Below are 23,085 nucleotides of genomic sequence, written 5' to 3' on the forward strand. Positions count from 1 at the left end.
GCTTATTCTATGCTTCTGATGTTTCCTTGCCATTGGAAACCATAACACAGTACACTGCGAGGGCAATGTTCTGATCTGAGTTAAAGGAACAGCATAATAATCTGGCTGTGGCTGTGCATCTGTGCACTCCATGTCCAAATCATCTTGTAATGGGCATGACCTGTTAACAATTTCCCTTTCTAACCCAGGAACGGTATGTGTAAATAGCTCCATGGAGTAACCAGTTGTGTCGCCTGACGCATCCTTCTCTGTTGTTCTGGGTGAAGAACACAAGGAAGCGACTTGTCCCTGACCGGGAACATCCACTGATGACGCACTGCTCTTACATTTGGCACTTTCCGAGGAGGAGGCAAAAGAGCTAGAGGCAGAGTCAGCAATGAAAGCCAAAACTTGTTCCTGCTGCTCCGGCTTTAAAAGCGGTTTTCCTACTCCCAGAAAAGGGAGTCTTCGAGGCCTTGTGTAGCCAGACGATGACGCTGGCTCAACAACTTGAGACTTAGGTGCTATTTTGCTTTTCCCACTATCACCAGATTCTCCACCACCACCACCATCATTACCAGCTGGCAATGACGGCCCACAGCCACGACCTCTTCCACCAGACTTCCTCATTCTTGGAAAAATTAAACCAAACTAACAACCGTTATGTGGTCCTGTACAAGCACGTAGAAGGTGTGTAAACTTGTTGTGAATTAAAATCTCCCTTTTTTATGTGTGGGAGAATGCTGGAAAAAGTGAGGCCCACTGTATTACACTACACAGTTTGATTGGCAGAAAGAGGCTGGCAGATATGCCACGAACAGGACTGACGCACGCAGATGCACACACTGGCAATAGAAATCTCACTCTTTATGTGTGGGAGAATGCAGGGAACAATCAGGCCCACTGGATTACACTACACAGTTTGATTGGCAGAAAGAGGCTGGCAGATATGCCACTAACAGGACTGACGCACGCAGATGCACACACTGTCAATAGAAATTTCCCTCTTTATGTGTGGGAGAATGCAGGATTTAATCAGGCCCACTATATCACAGTATATTTTCTGTGGCACAAAATGACTGACAGATACCACAGACAGCACTGGCACAGATGCACAGATTTGGCAAGATTATTCTCCCTTTAATTTTTTTTTTTGATATGGGAGACAAGTGAATAAATCAGGCCCACTATATCACAGTATATTTCCTGTGGCAAAAAAATGAATGACAGATACCACAGACAGCACTGGCACAGATGCACAGATTTGCCAAGATTATTCTCCCTTTATTTAATTTTTTATTTTTTTTGATATGGGAGACAAGTGAATAAATCAGGCCCACTATATCACAGTATATTTCCTGTGGCAAAAAATGAATGACAGATACCACAGACAGCACTGGCACAGATGCACAGATTTGCCAAGATTATTCTCCCTTTATTTAATTTTTTATTTTTTTTGATATGGGAGACAAGTGAATAAATCAGGCCCACTATATCACAGTATATTTCCTGTGGCAAAAAATGAATGACAGATACCACAGACAGCACTGGCACAGATGCACAGATTTGCCAAGATTATTCTCCCTTTATTTATTTATTTATTTTTTTTATATGGGACACAAGTGAATAAATCAGGCCCACTATATCACAGTATATTTCCTGTGGCACAAAATGAATGACAGATACCACAGACAGCACTGGCACAGATGCACTGATTGGCAATATAAATCTCCCTTCCTAGGTGTGGGACAGTGCAGAAAAATACAGGCCCACTGTTTTACACAACACAATTTCAGGGGCTGAAAGTGGCTGGAAGATATTAAAAAAAAGGGACCATACTACAATTACTATCTCCCTACAATAATCTCTGAAAAAAATGGCAGGCAGCAATAAAAAGGACTGCTGCACACAAAAAATGAGGACAAACAAACAAGATAGCTGTGCAGAAAGGAAGGAGCAACAGGATTTGTGCTTTTAAAAAAGCAGTTGGTTTGCACAGCGGCATACACACAGCAACGCAGCGATCAGGGAGCCTTATAAGCTACAGAGCTTACAGAAATCGTGCCTCCACTGTCCCTGCAAACAAAAGGTGGTGTTGGACAGTGGAAATCCCTACAGCACAAGCGGTTTGGGGGTTAATATACCCTGCCTAACGCTATCCCTGCTTCTGACGAAGCGGCAGCATCCTCTCCCTATGCTCAGATCAGCAGCAGTAAGATGGCGGTCGGCGGGAACGCCCCTTTATAACCCCTGTGACGCCGCAGAAAGCAAGCCAATCACTGCCATGCCCTTCTCTAAGATGGTGGGGACCAGGACCTATGTCATCACGCTGCCCACACTCTGCGTGCACCTTCATTGGCTGAGAAATGGCGCTTTAAGCGTCATATGAAACGCGACTTTGGTGCGAAGATCGTGTACCGCAAGGCCAATCCCACGCTGGGATCGGGTCGGGTTTCATGAAACCCGACTTTGCCAAAAGTCGGCGACTTATGAAAATGACCGATCCGTTTCGCTCAACCCTAATGATGACCAAGCCTATCAGTGTCATACCCCAGGTGACTGCATGAGACACAGTTAATATTGGGAGAAACAGAGGGCAGAAGCCAGAAGATTTGAATCAAAGACCGGAGAACCTAGAGTTGATTTGTGGCAGTAGGAAAGGTGATGGGTGGGTAATTTTGTAAGTTTGCCCACTGACAAAGACGTGAATGAGTTTATAATTTTAAGGGTAGGTTAATTTTAACATTGAGAGATAGAATATCAAAAATAAAATCCAGAAAATCACATTGAATAAATTATATACATTTATTTGCATTTTGCAGGGAGAAAAAAGTATTTGATCCCCTTCCAACCATTAACCATTCTGGCTCCTACAGATCAGTTAGATGCTCCGAATCAACTCATTACCTGCATTAAAGACAGCTGTTTTACATAGTCACCTTTATAATAGACTCCTGTCCACAGACTCAATTAATCAGTCAGACTTTAACCTCTACAACATGGGCAAGACCAAAGAGCTTTATAAGGATGTCAGGGACAAGATCACGGACCTGCACAAAGCTGGAATGGGCTACAAACCATAAGTAAGATGCTGTGTTAGAAAGACAACTGTTGGTGCAATAGTAAGAAAATGGAAGAAATACAAAGTGACTGTCAATCGACATCGATCTGGGGCACCATGCAAAATCTCACCTCATGGGGTATCCTTGATTATGAGGAAGTTGAGAGATCAGCCTAAAACTACAAGAGGGGAACTTGTTAATGATCTCAAGGCAGCTGGGACCACAGTCACCAAGAAAACCATTGGTAACACATTACGCCGTAAAGGTTTAAAATCCTGCAGTGCCCGCAAGGTCCACTAATCAAGAAGGCACATGTGCAGGCATGACTGAAGTTTGCCAATGAACATCTGGATGATTTTGTAAGTGATTGAGAGAAGGTGCTGTGGTCAGATGGGACAAAAATGTATCTATTTTTCATTAACTAAAGTCGCCGTGTCTGGAGGAAGAGAAATGCTGCCTATGACCAAAAGAACACCGTCCCCACTGTCAAGAATGGAGGTAGAAACATTATGTTTTGGGGGTGTTTCTCTACTAATGGCACAGGATTACTTCACTGCATCAATGTGAGAATGGATGGAGCCATGTACTGTAAAATCCTGAGTGACAACCTCTTTCCCTCTGCCAGGACATTAAAAATGGGTTGTGGCTGAGTCTTCTAGCAAGACAGTGACCCAAAACATACAGCCAAGACAGCAAAAAAGTGTCTCAAATCTAAGCACACTAGGGTCTTGGAGTGGCCTAGCCAGTCTCCAGACCTTAATCCCATAGAAAACTTATGGAGGGAGAGGGATCTCTGAGTTGGCAAGCGACAGCCTCAAAAACTTAATGATTTATCGATGATCTGCAAAGATGAGTGGAGCAAAATTCCTCCTGACGTGTGCAAACCTCATCATCAACTACAAAAAAGTCTGACTGCTGTGCTTGCCAACAAGGGTTTTGCCACCAAATATTAAGTCTTGTTTGCCAGAGGGATCAAATACATATTTCTCACTGCAAAATGCAAATAAATTTATATAATTTAAACAATGTGATTTTCTGGATTTTATTTTTGATATTCAGTCTCTCTCTGTTAAAATTAACATATTCTTAAAATTATAAACTGTTCATGTCTTTATCAGTGGGCAAACTTACAAACTCAGCAAGCGATCAAATACTTATTTTTCCCACTGTTATCTTTTATTATTTTTGAAAGTTTTCTGTCGCTCAAAAGAGTCCAGTAAAATGGCTTGTGGCAGGCCTCCACTTTGCAGGGTTTGTCCAAAATAAAAAAAAAATAGAGATCATGGCAAATTTTCATTGAAATTTGTGAAGTTTATGTTTTGTTATGAAACAATTCTTTCATCTCTTGTCAGGAGGCATCCAGAGCATGTACAGTGCACAGATGAAGCTCTCACCGGTATACCTCCCTTCTCTATATGCCACCTGATATTCTCATGAATCTTCTCCAATAATTTATAGATAGTGGTCGGTATGCAAACCTTTTTCTATACATAATGCCACAAGGTTATTTAGATTATGATCTGCAATGAGGACTGTGATAATGATTTTTTTAAGTGCTATTAATTTTTTTAACTTCAGATTCCTTGGTGTAATAAGAAATATTCATACAGAATAACCTCTATGATTAGGAAAAAGATTTGGCTATTTTCTATTTTCAAATTATTATTTAAAAAATATTTAGCTGTCTATGACTTTTTTTTTCAATAATCCAATATGTTATTTGACATCATAACCTACTATAATCAAAATGTTAATATACACACTAAATAAAACATAGTCACCATCTATAATATTGAAAATGCATGATTCTGGAACACAGCAAGGATCGACAGCCCACAGTTATTGCCCTTAAGGATTAGGGGTAATAGGCATAGCTGTATGAATGAGTTTTTACTGTACCTCCATAAGCCTCAAAATTCATGTTAAATAGGTTGTCTTCTCCAAAAATACATTTATACATTATCAATAAACGGTAAGAGGATTTTTCCAGACTTAGAAGTAAAGTCTGCAGATACTTTATGTGACTGCAGACTGCAATGCGCACACTGTTATGATTCCCCTGTATTTGCCTTAAGAGCAGGCAGCAACATGACAAAAAATGTGTGATTGTATCACAAATATACAATAGTTCCAGTCAAGTAGCAACTTGAATAGAGCATTGAGAGCAGTGTTGCAGAATCTAGTTGGCACATAACCTTAACTATTCATTCTGCATACTTGCACTTACATAACCTATCGCCCATTAGCACAGGCTATACAGGGGAATTGTGACAGTATGCACATCGCATTTTTCAGCCTAGAAAGCAATCCCTTTTAAGGAATCCATAGAAAGAAATTGTGACAAAGTCAAGTATACACCACATAAGAGCTGTGTTACCCTTATGAAGATAGTTTGAGATGGCTTTTGTAGTGTCAATATGTTCTACGTACACGAAGCCTTATAAAGATAGGTAAACCATATTAAGAATCTGTACAGGGTATGGGAAAACTTGAAAGCTACATTGTTTCATAAAAACAACTATTCTGAATGTGCCCTGTTCAGAAGGGTCACTTGTTCTGGCCTCCTATATTACATGGGCATCCATTCATGTAAATATCTGCCTTGTAATCACTGTTTGGTTCCCATGAGAAGAATCCATTGCAATCAATTGATCTTTCTTGGATAAATTGTAATAGCTCTAGTCTGAAAGGTGTTATCTCTGATTTAAGTAGTGAACTTTGTATCTGTATGACATGTAAGATTGATAAATTGCAATATTTTATTATTCTTGGCAGGAGAAGAGCCTGTAAAAACTTCTAGCAGCCATTATTTGCGTTATTGTCAATTCTTTACACTTTCTCTCGTCATCTATCACATAGCTCATTTTACATACTTAGTGGGATGACAAACGACAATCAAGTTCAACCTTTTTTTATTTATAAACCCCACTTGATTGAGAGGATGATCAAACAACCCTCTAAAAGCCATACACCCAATTCACCGTAAAGTGAAAAATAATCATTTTTGACTCGTTCAATTGAAAAGATCCTTGGATCCACCCTCTAGATTCATATCAATAACCCTGCATATTGTGTTGTACATCAATCCTTACCTAACTCTTTCTTAAATATATCTGGTATTGGTGATCACATACTTCTAATGAATGAGGTGGTTTGTTGTAATGCAGGTTCCTGATGATTCTACTGTCCACAAACGAGGAGAAAAATGAATGAATAGAACTTGTGGCAGTGATGAACTCAGAGTTGTTTTATTGCCACTCCAGGGCCATACAATGGCAATCTTTCTGGCTTGAAAGACCTTTTAACAAGCAGGACCTGAAATGCCATATGGACCTATAGCATCTTAGCTCCCATTTCCCTACATCTTTTGCTTGATAAAGTGCTTTGATGCCCAAAACGTTGCCATTTTATGACACTGGAGTAACAATAAACTTACCAATCTTTTTGCATTGGAAAAAGTTGTTGTTGTCCCAAGTGTATTAGTTGTTGGATTACCAAATCCTATTGGGAGTTTGATCTATAATAATAAGTTTTGTACATTACAAACTTTTGATATGTATGAAGAAATTGCCCTTCCTTTAATCTCATGCAGTGACACCTGCTTTTTATTTTATCAATGTAAAAATAATCGAACTCTCTGATACAATTTTTATGGATGGATCCCCAAAACTGGGCTGTGATACATGAGATGTGGTTTCATCCCTGCTTTCTAAGATTCACACCCATGGAAGAAGCACTATGTGAAACGGCACTCGTCTGGCGGGAAGGGAAGACTGCAGCCCCACATTGCCACTGAACTCTGCACCATTGCCCCAGGTATAAACAACTCATGTATACTTGTGCAATTATGCCCCTATATGGAGTGTTCATGCAAATTTGAGTTTCAGATATTGGAGGAAAATTAATTTTAATGGGGACTGTACCATTTTCATCTTTTATGAGCCAACCCGCATTGTCCTCCTGTCAACAATTGACAACATCTACCACACTGCTCTAAAATCACTATTTAGGTATACTTGTACCCCAATTTGGAATATTTTTATCCATTGGGGTTCCAAATATTGTTTTACTTCTTCCAGCAGTGTTTGTGTAATACCCCAATTACATCATTTTCCTTATTTCACCCGTTGTTTTTTTTTCTTTTTCTCCCTACCTTACTAAGGCCGGTTTCACACGTCAGTGATTCCGGTACGTGAGGTGACAGTTTCCTCACGTACCGGAGACACTGACACACGTAGACCCATAAAAATCAATGCATCTGTTCAGATGTAATTGATTTTTTGCGGACCGTGTCTCCGTGTGCCAAACACGGAGACATGTCAGTGTTCGTGGGAGCGCACGTATTACACGGACCCAATAGAGTCAATGGGTCCGCGTAAAACACGGACCTCACACGGACATTCTCCGTCTGGGGTCCGTGTGCGTGCAGGAGACAGCGCTACAGTAAGCGCTGTCCCCCCCACATGGTGCTGAAGCCGCCATTCATATCTTCCCTGCAGCAGCGTTTGCTGTAGAGAAAATATGAAGAATAGTGTTAAAAATAAAGATTTAGGTGTCCGCCGCCCCCCCACCCCCTGTGCGCCCCCCCGCTGGTCAGAAAATACTTACCCACTCCCTCGCTCCTTCCTGGTCTGGCCGCGCCTCCTACTGTATGCGGTCACGTGGGGCCGATCATTTACAATCATGAATAGTCGGCTCCGCCCCTATGGGAGGTGGAGCCACATATTCATGACTGTAAATGATCGGCCCCACGTGACCGCATGCAGGAGAAGCCGCGGCCAGACCAGGAAGCAGCGAGGGAGCGGGTAAGTATTTTCTGACCAGCGGGGGGGCGCACAGGGGGTGGGGGGGCGCCGGACACATGGATCTTTATTTTAAACACTATTCTTCATATTTTCTCTGCAGCAAACGCTGCTGCAGGGAAGATATGAATCGAAGCTTCAGCACCATGCAGAGTGGGTACCACACGCTCCGTGTGGTACCCACTCGCCATACGGGCGGCACACGTGTGCCGCACGTATGGCCTCCGTGAGTTCCCAGGCACACGGACACGGATAACTCCGGTACCGATTTATTCCGGTACCGGAATTATCTGGACGTGTGGGACAGCCCTAAAACATCAGCTATTTTTCCTTCCCCACTGGAGGCCAATTTGCCCTGTCTTCTTAATGTTTTTTATAAAGTCAATGTTATTTGATAAAGATATTTATTTTTAATTTAGCTATTAATCACTTCTCGTCTTTATGGTACCCAGCCATAATAAATTATGTTTATTTCTAAAATGGTACAATAACACCTTATTTTTTAGAAATCACATCTTTTCTAATGGAAGACAATATCTTACTGGCAATAGGAGCAGCAGACTGGCATTTTATGATATTATTTAGTTTATTTCATCCATTACATAAATCCTTCTTTATTGTTGACTTGTCTAATAGTGATCCATTCACTGTAATTGGATGTTTATTGTTTGTTCAAACATGTATAACTTTCACTTATCAATATTACATTTATCCTGCCATTCTGCTGCCCATTTGCTTTGTGTTTGGTCTGCATTCACAGAGAGAAAACAATGAGGTTCATGTTTCATTATTCAAGAGGACCTTTCAATAGGTCAAAAGTGGCCAGTTTTTACTTTAATTTTCTTCAGTTTGCTTCCCTGAGTATTTTTTTTTTTATTTACCATATTACTCCACACATATAGGCGTTTTTCAGTTAGCACTATTTTATTTGGTCTTTATCAATATATGTTAGCCAATATTTTGCCAATTTATGTTGGAATACCTTTTTTTCCAGCTTTATGGGATAGCAGAGTTTGTTGAGCTATTCCGTACAAAAAGATAAAGTATAAAAAATTTATACTGCTTTGGAACCATCTTCTTAAGATGGCAGCCTACGGATACTTTCTGCCAAGTTACGGCTACACAGTGGCAGACATTTTTTATCTTATTTAAAGCAAGTAATACTATAAATTCTGTATTAACCATTTTCTATACGTTAGCTATTTATACAATGCTTTAGCAATGTCAAAATGTTACATTAAAGATAATCTGGCAGCAGGCTTTTGCTATGGTGTCTGAGAAGAGCATGATGAATGGGCAGAGACCTTGATTCCAGCGATGTATCACTTATTGGGCTGCTTGGTGCAGTTTTGATAGAATCCTTGGTTTCTCTGCTGTCAATATAGTAGTGGTCAGATTGCTGAGCTATGTATAATCCCTTAAGTGGCAGCTTCCTGTGTACGCTGTGCATTGCTGTCAAGCTGCCAATCAGTGATGGGGCTGTGGTTATACAGATAAGCCGGTCAGGCTTGCACAAATCACCTAGTTCGGCAGTGATAATCTACTGCTAATAAAACACTGATTGTATTGAAACTACAGCAGACTGCTGAGCAAGTGACACATCCCTGAAATCAGACTCTCAGACTCTACATTATGTTGCTCTCAGATTAAACAGCTAAAACCTGGTGACAGGTTCCCTTTAACACATAGCATGGACTTGGCGCAATAATCTTTCAAATAGTCTCATGGCTTTTTAACATGTGGATCAGTTACAACATTTTCCCTCCAAGGTCCAATTTTCCAGACTTCTAAGCATTGTTCTTACTTTACAAAATGAACATTCTGGTATAATTCTCCTGGAAGGAGCTATGTGTATAAGGAGAACAATACTAATTCCACATAAATACTCATGGCCATTCTAAATGTGTAGGTGTTTGCATATAAAACTGATGTGATGGATTGCACACTTCCAATCTCACTTCGTAAAAGCTCTTTAAAAAGATGTACTATATTTCAGAGATATTCTTTGCATACATTAGTGTCTCAGGAAGCCATAATGTAAAAATAATTTTGTTTACATATAGAGCAAAAGTACAGACATAAAATTAGTTATCTTGTGTATATTATGTTTTAGGAAATTAACGAAAAAAGCATTGTTAAGTGCTGTGATGACAGGTTTATTTTTGCAAATGTGATATAAAAACAGGGTAGTGGCAGGCGCTTTCAGTAAAATATTGCACTTTCATTTCTAGCCAGACAAAATGCTGATGTGGTCACTATTACAAATAAATCAGCGCTAAATAAAAAGCCACTTTAAGTGTGAACTGAATAACAATATAAATATAGATATGTGAGCAAATTAAGCTAAATCAAATGAAAGTAATGAAATGAGCCTGATAATCAACCTCAAGTTCTCATATTTCACCTTCTTAATGATATTTATAAAATTTACAAAATGTTAGTAATAACAATCTAAAATATTATCAATAAATCCCATAAAGTAAGACTATAGTCAAAAATGTAAAAAGCAGCTAAAGTATTACATGCATTCCCCATATGTTCTCTGTTAAAGTGCTGTTTGCTTCTTTGTAAAACCCCTTCGCACTATAATATTGTAAGGAGGTTGCTTTTCTGCTCCTTGCCTGGAACCACTTAGCCAGACAGCTGGGTTGTTGGGGGGAAGACTTTCTGCCCTGGACAGAGGGGACAGGTTGACTGCTGGGAAAAGAGAGGGGAGTGGTCAGAAAAGTGCGGGAGAGAGCGTGCCAGAGAGGGGACAGCGTGCTAGAAAGAAAGCAGGCTGCAGCGCCGTGCTCCCCATGACAGAGTGCTCCCCGTGAGGGCACTAAGGCTGGAGTGAGAGTGGAGACTTGGAAGCCTCCATAATCTGAGAAGACTCTTCCCCTGACAGTGTGAGACAGTGACTCAGTGCAGCCCTGGTGACCGCAGTGACAAGCAAAGATCCCTAGTGTGATAAGTAACCGCTCGGTGTGTGTGTGACATCGCTATCACAGAGAAGCTGCCAGGCTTACGGACACTCCTGTAGCAGTGAAGGAAAGACTGTGATATTTCCTGGTTCCAGTTTCACTTTGCGAAGAACAGGCTCCAGAGACTTAACCCCATACTTCCCAGGAGACACAGAAAAGACTTCAGGATCTCAAGCCCTGCTGGTGACGGTACCCACATTGGAAGAAGGACCCTTCAGTCAGGACCTCCCTGGACTGATAAGTTACAAGAACACTCGTTAACCCTTTCGTTTCCGTTTAACTGTTTACTATTGATTTACCTCTATTAACCCCCTGTTTACTCCCTGCGAGGAGAATTTTGCCCCTGTTAATAAATCCCCTCCAACAGTTGGTCTGTCTGTTCCGTGGTGACATACGCAACCCTGCACTCTATTACACTTGGCGTAGTCGGCAGGATGTCACACGGTAGCACGGAAGGCGCAGACCAAGCAGTTGAGGGAGGCCCCAGGTCTAGCATCTCCCTGGGAGCCATGTTAGCTAACCTACCAAAATTTTCAGGGAGTAATGTCATGTTGTGGGGTTGGACGGAGCGCATCCGAGGGATGATGCGGATACATCCTATGACACCGGCTCTGCAGGCGGAAATAGCTGTGATGGCCCTAGAGGGGGATGCACGGGACTCTGTTATGCTAAGACCCCCCCCAGGCGAGAGATACCCTGGACAAAGTATTACGCATACTTGAGGAGACGCATGGGGACCCCACTGACGTAGGGGAGCTGCGCATGTGACTGTTCTGGCGGGTACAAAGAGAGGGGGAGACCGTGACGCAATATATGAACGCACTGCAGGAGCTTCATACTGCCATTATACGGAAGGACGGCATAGGTGTGGGGTCAATTGACGTTGTACTGCGAGACCAACTGGTGACAGGTTTGCGAGAAGTATTGATGAAACAGGCCGTGCGAGAGCGCATGCGTGTAAAGCTAGATATGACTTTCTCTGAGGTCGGGAGTGAGGCACGCACACGCGAGCAAGAGCAAGGGGTGGTAGTGCCAGTGGGAAAGGTATGGAGCAGGGAGGTAACAGCCCCTCAATGGGTAGAAGACTTGAAGAAGGAGCTTAAGCGAGTCCGTGAGGAGGTGGCTGAATATAAGAAGATCCCTGCTGCAGAAACCGCCCTCCAAAGTGAGACTAGTGCCATTCGGCGAAGAAGACTGCCTAGATGCTACAACTGCGGAGCATCCAGTCAAAATGAAGAGGAGGCGATGTGGACCCGGGATTCCCAGCTGAAGATAAGAAGAATCTGGGAGGAGATTGAGAGTCTGGGGAAAGCCCTTACTGCTGTTTTGGGGACCAGCGGCATATCCCGAGGTAACGTGCGGAAGCCACCAGAAAAAGATATAGGAGAGGTGCGCCACATAAAGAAGGCTTCGGTGGCGGCCCCAGAGTGTAACTCCGTATCCTGGGATGAAGAGCAACCGCAGATGAGAGATGTCCCCTGCCGAGGTCGACGATCCAAACTGAAGCGCCCTCCAGACAGACGCAGACGTGAGTGCTGGATGTGCAGAAAGGTGGGACACATGTCCAGAAATTGCCCTACCCGAGAAGAGCGGTGGCAGAGATCCGCTCACCCCTCTGAGGGTCCTGCTAACTGGAGGGAACGTCGCCCCTGGAGGGAATGGTACGGCAAGAAGAGAAGAGTTCCACCTAGGACAAGACAGTACCACAATGTCGGACGCCAAGGAGAGGTGGAGAAGGTGTGAAGCATCTCTGGTGAGGTGACTGCGCTGTCCCAACACGTAAAGGCGAACCTGGTGGATCTACAGCCTGGGTCTGAAGGTTTTGTTGGTGAGACTCAGACCGGCAGGAAGAAAGTGACGTTCTCTCGAGAAGACCACCAAAGTGCTTTACTACCCTGTCCAGCACGAGTTCCTGAAGAAGGAGAGAAAGTGCCAAGTGTTCCTGCAACACTCGTTTTCAATGTCCGAGCCGATGAGGAGGAGGAACCACTGATGTCGTCCCCTGAGGTGAAGAATGTGCTGGCTGTCACCTCACCAGTTCCTGAACGGACAGGGGAAATGGAGCAGCTGTGTGAGACAGGGCGTGTGGCTGAGAAGCCCTGGGAAATGATGCCCGCAGAGCCCGGCGCAGATGACAAAGAGTCCGGCCAGCATGGTCTTAATTCATCTGACTCAAGGTTTGACAAGAATGCTCCTGTCAAAGAGAGGGGGAGCTATGAAGAAGAATTGCGTGTACTAAGCCCCCAAACTGAGGAGCCTGAACAAGAAGTCCCTAAAGTTTCCGATAACGACAAGGAGGAGGATGAATAATCTACGCAGACATCTGCTAGCGGCAAAGCTAAGAAGAAGAAGAAGAAAAAGAAGAAGACAGCAGTTATTGATGACGCAGAGAAAGCATATCTCAACCTGACTGATGAGCAGCTCCTAAACCATTTAGTCTTGGAGTATCTACAAGAAGAAAGGCAGAAGGAGATGCGAGAATCGCAGGCATCTGACTCCCCTGAGCTTTAAGAGAGGGGGAATGTAAGGAGGTTGCTTTCCGTGCTCCTTGCCTGGAACCACTTAGCCAGACAGCTGGGTTGTTGGGGGGAAGACTTTCTGCCCTGGACAGAGGGGACAGGTTGACTGCTGGGAAAAGAGAGGGGAGTGGTCAGAAAAGTGCGGGAGAGAGAGCGCGCCAGAGAGGGGACAGCGTGCTAGAGAGAAAGCAGGCTGCAGCACCGCGCTCCCCATGACAGAGTGCTCCCCGTGAGGGCACTAAGGCTGGAGTGAGAGTGGAGACTTGGAAGCCTCCATAATCTGAGAAGACTCTTCCCCTGACAGTGTGAGACAGTGACTCAGTGCAGCCCTGGTGACCGCAGTGACAAGCAAAGATCCCTAGTGTGATAAGTAACTGCTCGGTGTGTGTGTGACATCGCTATCACAGAGAAGCTGCCAGGCTTACGGACACTCCTGTAGCAGTGAAGGAAAGACTGTGATATTTCCTGATTCCAGTTTCACTTTGCGAAGAACAGGCTCCAGAGACTTAACCCCATTCTTCCCAGGAGACACAGAAAAGACTTCAGGATCTCAAGCCCTGCTGGTGACGGTACCCACATTGGAAGAAGGACCCTTCAGTCAGGACCTCCCTGGACTGATAAGTTACAAGAACACTCGTTAACCCTTTCGTTTCTGTTTAACTGTTTACTATTGATTTACCTCTATTAACCCCCTGTTTACTCCCTGCGAGGAGAATTTTGCCCCTGTTAATAAATCCCCTCCAACAGTTGGTCTGTCTGTTCCGTGGTGACATACGCAACCCTGCACTCTATTACAATATGAGCATTGTAATGTTGTTTTAATAAATGTTTTTAGTGGCATATTGTTTTTATTAAGATTATGAACACACAGCTCTGGCAAAAATTATGAAACCGCTGCAAAATGTTCAGTTTGTCCGATTTCTCTCTTTATAGATATATTTTTGAGTAAAATGTAAATTGTTCTTTTATTCTATAAACGTCTGACAGCATGTCTCCGAATTTCCAAGCAATACATTTTGTATTTTTTTTCTGACAAAGACAAATGGTCAAAATAAAAAAAAACAGTGACTTCAGACCTCAAATAATACAAAGAAAACAAGTTCATAATCATTTGGAAACAATACTAAGAGTTCAGAAGTCAATATTTTGTGGAATAACCATGATTTTTAATCACAGCTTTCATGCGTCTTGGCATGCTTTCCACCAGTCTTTCACACTGCTTCTGGTACAAAAATGTAAGCAGTTCTTCTTTGTTTGATGGCTTGTGACTATCCATCATCCTCTTGATTACTTTCCAGAGGTTTTCAATGGGGTTCAGGTCTGGAGATTGGGCTGCCCATGAAAGGGTTTTGAGGTGGTGGTCTTTTCATTTTTGCCAGAGCTGTATATTTACTAGCATTTTTAAAGTCATATAGAGGAGTCAATGGACAAAATGCAAAACAAAATGCTATACCCACAGAAAAGTGCATTCTGAAAAAAAAATAACATAAGTGAGCCCTAAAGCATAATAAAAATGCCTAAAAATCATACCTTATCAGTATATGTTTTTTTCAAATTTTGCTATAGACCTTTCATTTCAGTTTTTCAACTAAAGTAATAAACAATGTGTAAACCCCTTAGTGACGGAGCCAAATTTTTTAAAATCTCACCAGTGTCACTTTATGTGGTAATAACTCTGGAACGCTTCAACAAATCCCAGTGATTTTGAGATTGTTTTTTCGGGACACATTATACTTTATGATAATGGTAAATTTAGGTCAATATATTTTGTGTTTATTTATAAAAAATATCAGAAATTTGAGAAAAATGTTAAAAAAAGCAATTTTCAAACTTTGAATGATTATCTCTTTAATCCAGATGGTCATACCACAGCAAAATATTAATAAATAACATTTCCCTCATGTCTGCTTTACATCGGCACCATTTGTAAAATGTTATTTTATTTTGTTAGCATTTTAGGAGGTTTAAAAATGTAGTAGTAATTATTCATTTGTTCAAGGAAATTTACAACATTTATTTTTATAGGACTTATCCATATTTGAAGTGCCTTTAGGGGTCCTATAATTTGGGAAACCCCCAAAAGTTATTCCATTTTAAAAACGGCACCCCCTTACATATTGAAAACGGCTGTCAGGTAGTTTATTAACCCTTCAGGTGCTTTTCAGGAATTAATGCAAAGTGGCATGACAAAAATGAAAAAGTGTATTTTTACCACCTAAATGCTGATAACTTCTAAACAGATTACTAGAGCCGTCAGACTGTAAGGCCACTATTTGGTCATGAATTGCCATTACAAACATCAGGACCACACAATCATGATCTGAGGGCACCAATTTGGATAAAGAGGAAGCCCCCACAGACTGTTAACTATTTCTAATGATGTAGTCACTATTTACAGCAGCATCTAAGGGGTTAAACAGATTTGGTTGGTGCAAACAGTGATCGTGGCTGATGCAGTAAGTTGTCCGCTATAGTGTACAGCCGACAGCTGCTGGATTGTCACCTGTATGGGGAGGCTATTCTCTTATATCTCAGGTCAGTTAAAAGACGTATTGGCTGTCATTAAGGGGTTAAAATGTTATATGTGAATACAGCATTGTGGTTTCAAATTGCAGCTTCTTGCTATCTCCACAAAGCATTTTTCAATTACAGAGAAGGTAGGTATTAACTGGGCCAGGGTCACAGTAGTGTAGAATACGGATGAGTGCTATGTGAGAAAACATCGCAGAGCTCTTGGGCCACTGTTAATCTATGGGGCAGCTGACATTACAGTTTTTTTCTCGGGCATATTCAGCGTGCAAGAGAAATCACAGCATGCTACGATTGTACGCGTATATCACCCGAGTCTCACCAATGCAAGTCTATGGATGAGAGAAAAAAATCGGACACCACACGGGCCATCAGTGTGACTTGTAAAAATACGCACACATTTTCCTAATTTCAGCCCATCGAGCCATTAAATTCAATGAGGAAAAGCAGAGAGAAATGTAAATGTCATCGCATTGCAAAACCCATTACACACGAATGATCATAAGGAGAACACTTGTGCGACTCTCGGCCGAGAAAATCGGACCGATTTTTCATACGTTAAGTGTGACCCCGGCCGAAATGATCTTTTCCTTCATAGGTGATAAATGCTCCAATTAAGCTCTATGTAAACTGAAAAATGTAAAAATGGCAATAAAAGGAAGAAAGCCACCAAAAATTCATCATTTTTAATTATACCCTTGCTTTGGTCATTTTGATCACAAGTTATAAAAAATGTTGTTATCTCATCAAAACAAAACAAATGTTTCATAAATATAAAAAAATACAGTTTATAACTCTGTAAACTGTGATACTACTATATATGAGCATGATAATGGCAGCTACTGGATTAATTCCTCTTCTATGTACCTGCATCTCTAAAAATCACAATTTAAAAAGAAAAAAAAGCTGTAAGAAGGATAAAAAAAATAAGAATGAAAAGTAAATGAATAAAAAGAAAATATTTAAAGTGAACTTGCAGCAGTATATCTGTGCGTCAGCCTATAGCTCCCGCTTCCTCCTCCTACTTTTCCACCTCCCCATAATAGAATTTTATAAGCAACAACTGTCATGTCCAATCTCAGTAACGTGAAAATCTGTGTTCACTCAATACAGATTTTACTTGTGAAATCAGAGTGAATGTTCACCTAGGAGGAGAAAGAAGATATATTACAGGTTCCTGTTTTTACGTGTATTATTTTCCGATTTATGAAGAAAAAGAAAATGATGATTGCTCTTTAAGCTAGTAAAACCTAAAAATCTATAACAAAAAAATGTGAGAGTGTAAAACTAAGTCTAAAGTGTTCTTTAAATATATAAATAGTAAAACCGTAAACTGAAAGTATTGGCCCTTGACAAGGCAATGAGGGAGAAATTGTGGATGGTTATGAGGAAGAGGCAAAACTAATAAATATTGTTTTCTCCACTGTGTTCACAGAGGAAAATGAAATGTTGGATAAAATAAAGAGGCATAAAGCAAACACTCCATTAACCAAGCACTTTGCCTCATGCCGTTCCTTTCTACATCAGTAGGTAAGCACCAGTAATGCCTCCTCCTAGCATGCATATGATGATAGTCATGGAACTTAAACGTGTAACTACTGCAAATACTTACTATCACATTTAGCTCATAAGCCAGGTGTAATTCAAATCGTTAAAATATATGACTTAATGAAAATATCACCCTGTGAAGATATATCGAGAGTATTGTTATACCTTTGTTTATTACATAAATTTAATTTATGATTTAATGGATATAATCTCCTTTGAAGTGTTTTCCCTTATACAGGATAATTTTTTGCAATGCTTTTCTAGAGTAATGATGCTTAATTATGATTCTTTTATGTCCTAACAACCGATGTCCTCTTCAGCAAGTTATTTGTACAGTCTTGATATATTGTACACTACAGCTTTGTTATTTAGCCGTGGATTATGGCAAATAATTACTTCAAACATTATGATTTCTAAAATGGCAGGATTTCTTCCTACAGGACTGGGGAAAATCAAATTTGGCGTCAGTTTTCAAGACAAGGTCAAAAACGGAGATCAGAAACTATACACCTGTAAGCCTAACCTCTAATAATTTACAACTACTTGAAGATTTACTAAGAGACACAACCGTGGAGTAAATCAAAGTATAATTAAAACTATACATATAGTACGTATTACCTCATATCAGCTTGGAATAATCCTAACAAAGCAACTAAGGCTAAACGTGGCACCCATCGGCTTCTATTTCTCCAACCACTGAGGGCGATCGAAAGGTTAAAAAAATAAGAAAACTTCTTATACTAGCTTATGGCTGTACGTATGTGCACGCAAGGTCACAGAGCACGTCATGGTATTGTGAATTTAAGGCCTCTTTCACATTTCCGTCTTTTTGAAGACGTTGCAATGCATCGTTCTGTGCAAAAAACGCATCCTGCAAAGTTGCCCACAGGATGATTTTTTTGCACATAGACTTGTATTACCGACGCATCGCAACTGGATGCATCGGGAATTGGCGTACCGTCGTCACAAAAAAGTCCAATGTAACGTTTTTTTCGTGCGACGCGTCCACCATTATCAACCGTGCATGCGCGGCCGAAAGTGGACAATGATTTGGATGAATTTGTTATAACATAAGTGCTTGACTCCGCACACGATCTTTCTGGAAAGTAGAATGGCATCAGGAGACAAAAAATAAAACAGTAACATTCGAAGAAATAATAGTTCTAATTATAACAATAATGAGAATAAACAAATAATATAAATGTGATTGTTGTCACATACTGAAGCAATAAATAAATTAGTACATCAGTGTTACAGGAAGTAAATGGACTTCAAAACTATAGATATACAAAAACCTTAATGTAAAACTTTATAATGTGTGATATATTACATACGTGTCTTTCTGGCTGAATCCTCTACAAAGAGGGAAGAAATATCTTCATCCACTCCAGCTGCATTCTTGGCAATGCAGGTATACGCGCCAGTGTCTTCATAGCGTACATTGCTGATGTGCACTTCACTGCCATTTGCTAGGGAGGGTAAATAAAAAATCTTAAAAATAATCTGTCAAGTACATAGTTATTTTTTAAACAAAATGATAATGTGTTGCATGGCATAATTATGTAAACATTAAAACTAGAATAAAATTAAGAAGGTTACTGAAGATACCACAGTACTTGTTGGTCTAGATCTATAATAATAATAATCATCTCTTTATATAGCGCTTTACAGTTTTGCACACATTATCATTGCTGTCCCCGATGGGGCTCACAATCTAATTTCCCTATCAGTTTGTCTTTGGAATGTGGGAGAAAAGTGGAGTATCCAGAAGAAACCCACGCTAAGACGGGATTTGAACCCAGGACTCCAGTGCTGCAATGCTGTAGTGCTAACCACTGAGCCCCCGTGCTGCCCAACTATAGCTGTAGTAACCACGATAACAAGTCTAGCAAGCAAAGAACAAACCTGCAAGTCCGCACTGGCCCCTTCTGCAGTGCACTGCTCATTGATGTGCTATCGAAGCAGTTTACACTACAGGAGGCCTGGAGTGATGAGCGAAAAGATGTCAAAGTAAGCATACACTCTAATTGTATAGTAGCTGACAGTGGACATTCCACTACATCAATTGTTGATGCACGAGATGGGCCCCTTCAAAAGCTTGCTATAAAGTTCTGACTCTTCCATTTATTTGCCTGCCTGGTTGCTTCCATTTTTGTCTTGTAAATGGCTGAGAGGTGTGGCATAGCCAAAAGGCATGGTTAAACAATTCTTTGCCTCCTATTTCAAACTATGGTCATTGGTTGTTTCTAAAATAAAACTTTTGCTAAACAAATCCAACCCATAAAAAAAGTTGCACACAAACCAAATCTTCCCGAGCAACTTTAATTCTAATTTCTTTTACAGTTCTAGAGCATTACAGGATGTGATCCTTCTACAGTCACAGGGACAGTTTAGCTAAATCACATTCAATCATTTAAAGACACAGAAACAAGGGCCCTGATTTATAACTTACATGCCTTAAGTCTTTTTTTAAGGTTGTAAAATGTGTGCCATATTTATCAAACTGATTCATGCCAAGATTGTTTTTCTCTTCAGATTTTATTTCTGCTTTTTTTGTAAAATGTTGCATGACTCTTTCAAAAAGCTTTAAATGTTGCAAACTAATTTTCAAAAACACAAGCACAATAACAGATTTTTAATTTACTACATCATTGGAATACAATATACATAAAGAAACCAAGAGCCTTTAAATCCCAAAGTATAAAAATAATATATCTACTTGTAAAGAAAATCACAAATGTCAAACCAATAACTATCAAATTTTATTTTATTATAATACAAAAACATGAACTAGACATAAAAAAGTGCATACAGTACAATACAATACAAAACAAGAAAAAGTTACTGGATAGGTCAAATGGACAATAATGCAAACTGGCTGGGGTGGGCAATCCACATAAAGGGAGGCACTCAGCAGTATGTGAAATATATCCCAGCAACCATGTGTAAAATGCTGGGTAGCACAATTGCGTGCACATACAAGAAGAGTGACCAAAAAGTAACCCTAATATGAATGGGTAAGGTACCAAAGATCATGGGAACCAGTATACTACAATATATGTCACGTGACAAAATTACCACATACCCATGGATCCTGAAGTTAAAATGCCAATAGTGTGCATGTTTAAGAACATGTCTTACCCATGGATGCCAAACAACCACCGCTCAGATGCCCCAACGCGCGTCTCACTGCTGCTTCTTCAGGGGGCAGTGTGTGAATGTGCAAAATTCAGGGTTTAAATATCCCCATGTGAAAAGCATGGCCCAATTATCTGCATGAAATAAGGTTCGTTCCAGCCGCGTCTAGCGAGCGCATGGGGGCGAGGTCCACCACAGCCAATCATCCCATCCGGCGTCAAGGAGCGGTGAGTGTCGGGACAAAGTTCCCATGACAACAGGTGTACTCATCGCATATGATAGACGCTGTTGTGGACAAGAGGCGGAGGTGACATCAGCGCGCATGCGCTACCCGCGGCAGGAAGTAACCGCGGCGCAAGGAATACAGGGAGAAAGGTAACCATAACTACTCCATTACCGTGCTGCACGGCGCCCGGAAAGAGACACAAAGAGGGCGGAAATTGAAAAGCGGGCATCTCAAGTATGGGCAGTAGGGTTGAGCGAAACGGGTCGTCTATTTTCAGAAGTCGCCGACTTTTGGCAAAGTCGGATTTCATGAAACCCGACCCGACCCCTGTGTGGGGTCGGCCATGAGGTCGGCAATCTTCTGAATCTGGTATCGGAATTCCGATACCGAGTTCTGATATGTTTGCGATATCGGAAATCGGTATCGGAATCCACATTTAAGTGTATAATAAAGAATTAAAATAAAAAATATTGATATACTCACCTCTCCGATGCAGCCTGGACATCGCCGCTGGTAACCGGCATCTTCCGTTCCTAAGAATAGCACTTGAAAGACCTTTCGATGACATCACGGCTTGTGATTGGTCGCGGCCGCCCACGTGACTGCTCAGCGACCAATCACAAGCCGTGACTTAATTTTCAGGTCTTAAATTCCTCATTCTAGGAATTTAGGACATGAGAATTACGTCACGGCTTGTGATTGGTCGCTGAGCGGTCACGTGGGCCGCCGCGACCAATCACAAGCCATGACATCATCGAAAGGTCCTTCATGCGCTCATTCTTAAGAAGGAAGGCTGCCGGAAAGAAGCAGGGCGCGTCTGAGGGTGAGTATATACCTAATAGGAATATACTCACCCTCGGCTTCTTTCCAGCAGCCTTCCTTCTTAAGAATGAGCGCGTGAAGGACCTTTCGATGACGTCACGGCTTGTGATTGGTCACGGCCGCCCACGTGACCGCTCAGCGACCAATCACAAGCCGTGACGTAATTCTCATGTCCCAAATTCCTAGAATGAGGAATTTAGGACCTGAGAATTATGTCACGGCTTGTGATTGGTCGCTGAGCGGTCACGTGGGCCGCCGCGACCAATCACAAGCCGTGACGTCATCGAAAGGTCTTTCAAGCGCCATTCTTAGGAACGGAAGATGCCGGTTACCAGCGGCGATGTCCAGGCTGCGTCGGAGAGGTGAGTATATCAATATTTTTTATTTTAATTCTTTATTTTACACTTAAATATGGATCCCAGGGCCTGAAGGAGAGTTTCCTCTCCTTCAGACCCTGGGAACCATAGTATCCCATTGCACTGCATTGGGTTTCGTGTTTCGGCCGACCCCGACCCCGATTTTTTTATAGGATCGGCCGATTTCACTCGACCCGACTTTTGAGAAAGTCGGGTTTCGTGAAACCCGACCCGATCCTATAAAAATAAAAGTCGCTCAACCCTAATGGGCAGAAACAGTGATAATTATACCAAGTAGACACACATGTAAGCATCATAATAGATCTATACAAATACGAATACCGCAACATATATATCAATATGATACAATACAATGGTCCATTTAATACAGGAAAATGGTGGCAAAAATCCAAATGTTCTCAGTATGCTGCTGCTTTCAACGATGGTGCAGGTAGAGGGTCTCGATCCCAAATAATTCACTGTTCACAGAAATGCTCATCAAAATAGGGGTATAACACGATTGAGAATTAGTCCAGTAAAATGTACACTAATAACTGAAAAACACAAAAACACACATAGTTGCACCAAGCCGCAGGGACAGGTGGCGTAATACACCACATAATCGCTGCTTGGTGTATGTGGGTCTCACCTCTAGAGAGCTGCGGGTGAGAACTAGGGAACATGTGAGGGATATCAAAGCGGCCCAGTCAGCTCTCGACGTAGCGTCCCTAAAGATGATTCCCCGACATTTTAGGCTATGTCATGCTTGTAATTCTGATGGGCTAAGGATTCGGGGTATTGATAGAGTACATGGGGGATTAGGGGTGGTGACCTCAAGCGTAGGTTGGCCCAGCTTGAGTGTCACTGGATCATCACCTTAGACACCAGAACCCCACATGGACTAAATGAAAATGTTAGTTTTTCATCATTTATATAACCATTTGTGTCTACTCTGAGGTTGCCCTGGCTTCATATGGCGATCTTTATTATAGCTACTGATCATCTGTCCTTGGAGTCTCTGTTTTTAATATTATTTTAACTATGTGTGTTTTTGTGTTTTTCACTTATTAGTGTACGTTTTACTGGACTAATTCTCAATCGTGTTATACCCCTATTGTGATGAGCATTTCTGTGAACA

General features: G+C 41.5%; 1 protein-coding gene across 2 annotated transcripts in view; it reads right to left on the reverse strand.

Annotated features, from left to right (window-relative positions):
* FSTL5 (follistatin like 5) overlaps nt 1-23,085 on the reverse strand; it is a 1,228,096-nt gene that overhangs the window by 220,650 nt on the left and 984,361 nt on the right. For both annotated transcript variants that reach the window (XM_077279443.1, XM_077279444.1), the window contains one exon: nt 18,740-18,874. In XM_077279443.1, the coding sequence (XP_077135558.1) occupies nt 18,740-18,874 (135 nt within the window). The remainder of the gene's footprint in view (nt 1-18,739; nt 18,875-23,085) is intronic.

Source organism: Ranitomeya variabilis, chromosome 1, assembly GCF_051348905.1.
Source record: "Ranitomeya variabilis isolate aRanVar5 chromosome 1, aRanVar5.hap1, whole genome shotgun sequence".
Taxonomy (NCBI): domain Eukaryota; kingdom Metazoa; phylum Chordata; class Amphibia; order Anura; family Dendrobatidae; genus Ranitomeya; species Ranitomeya variabilis.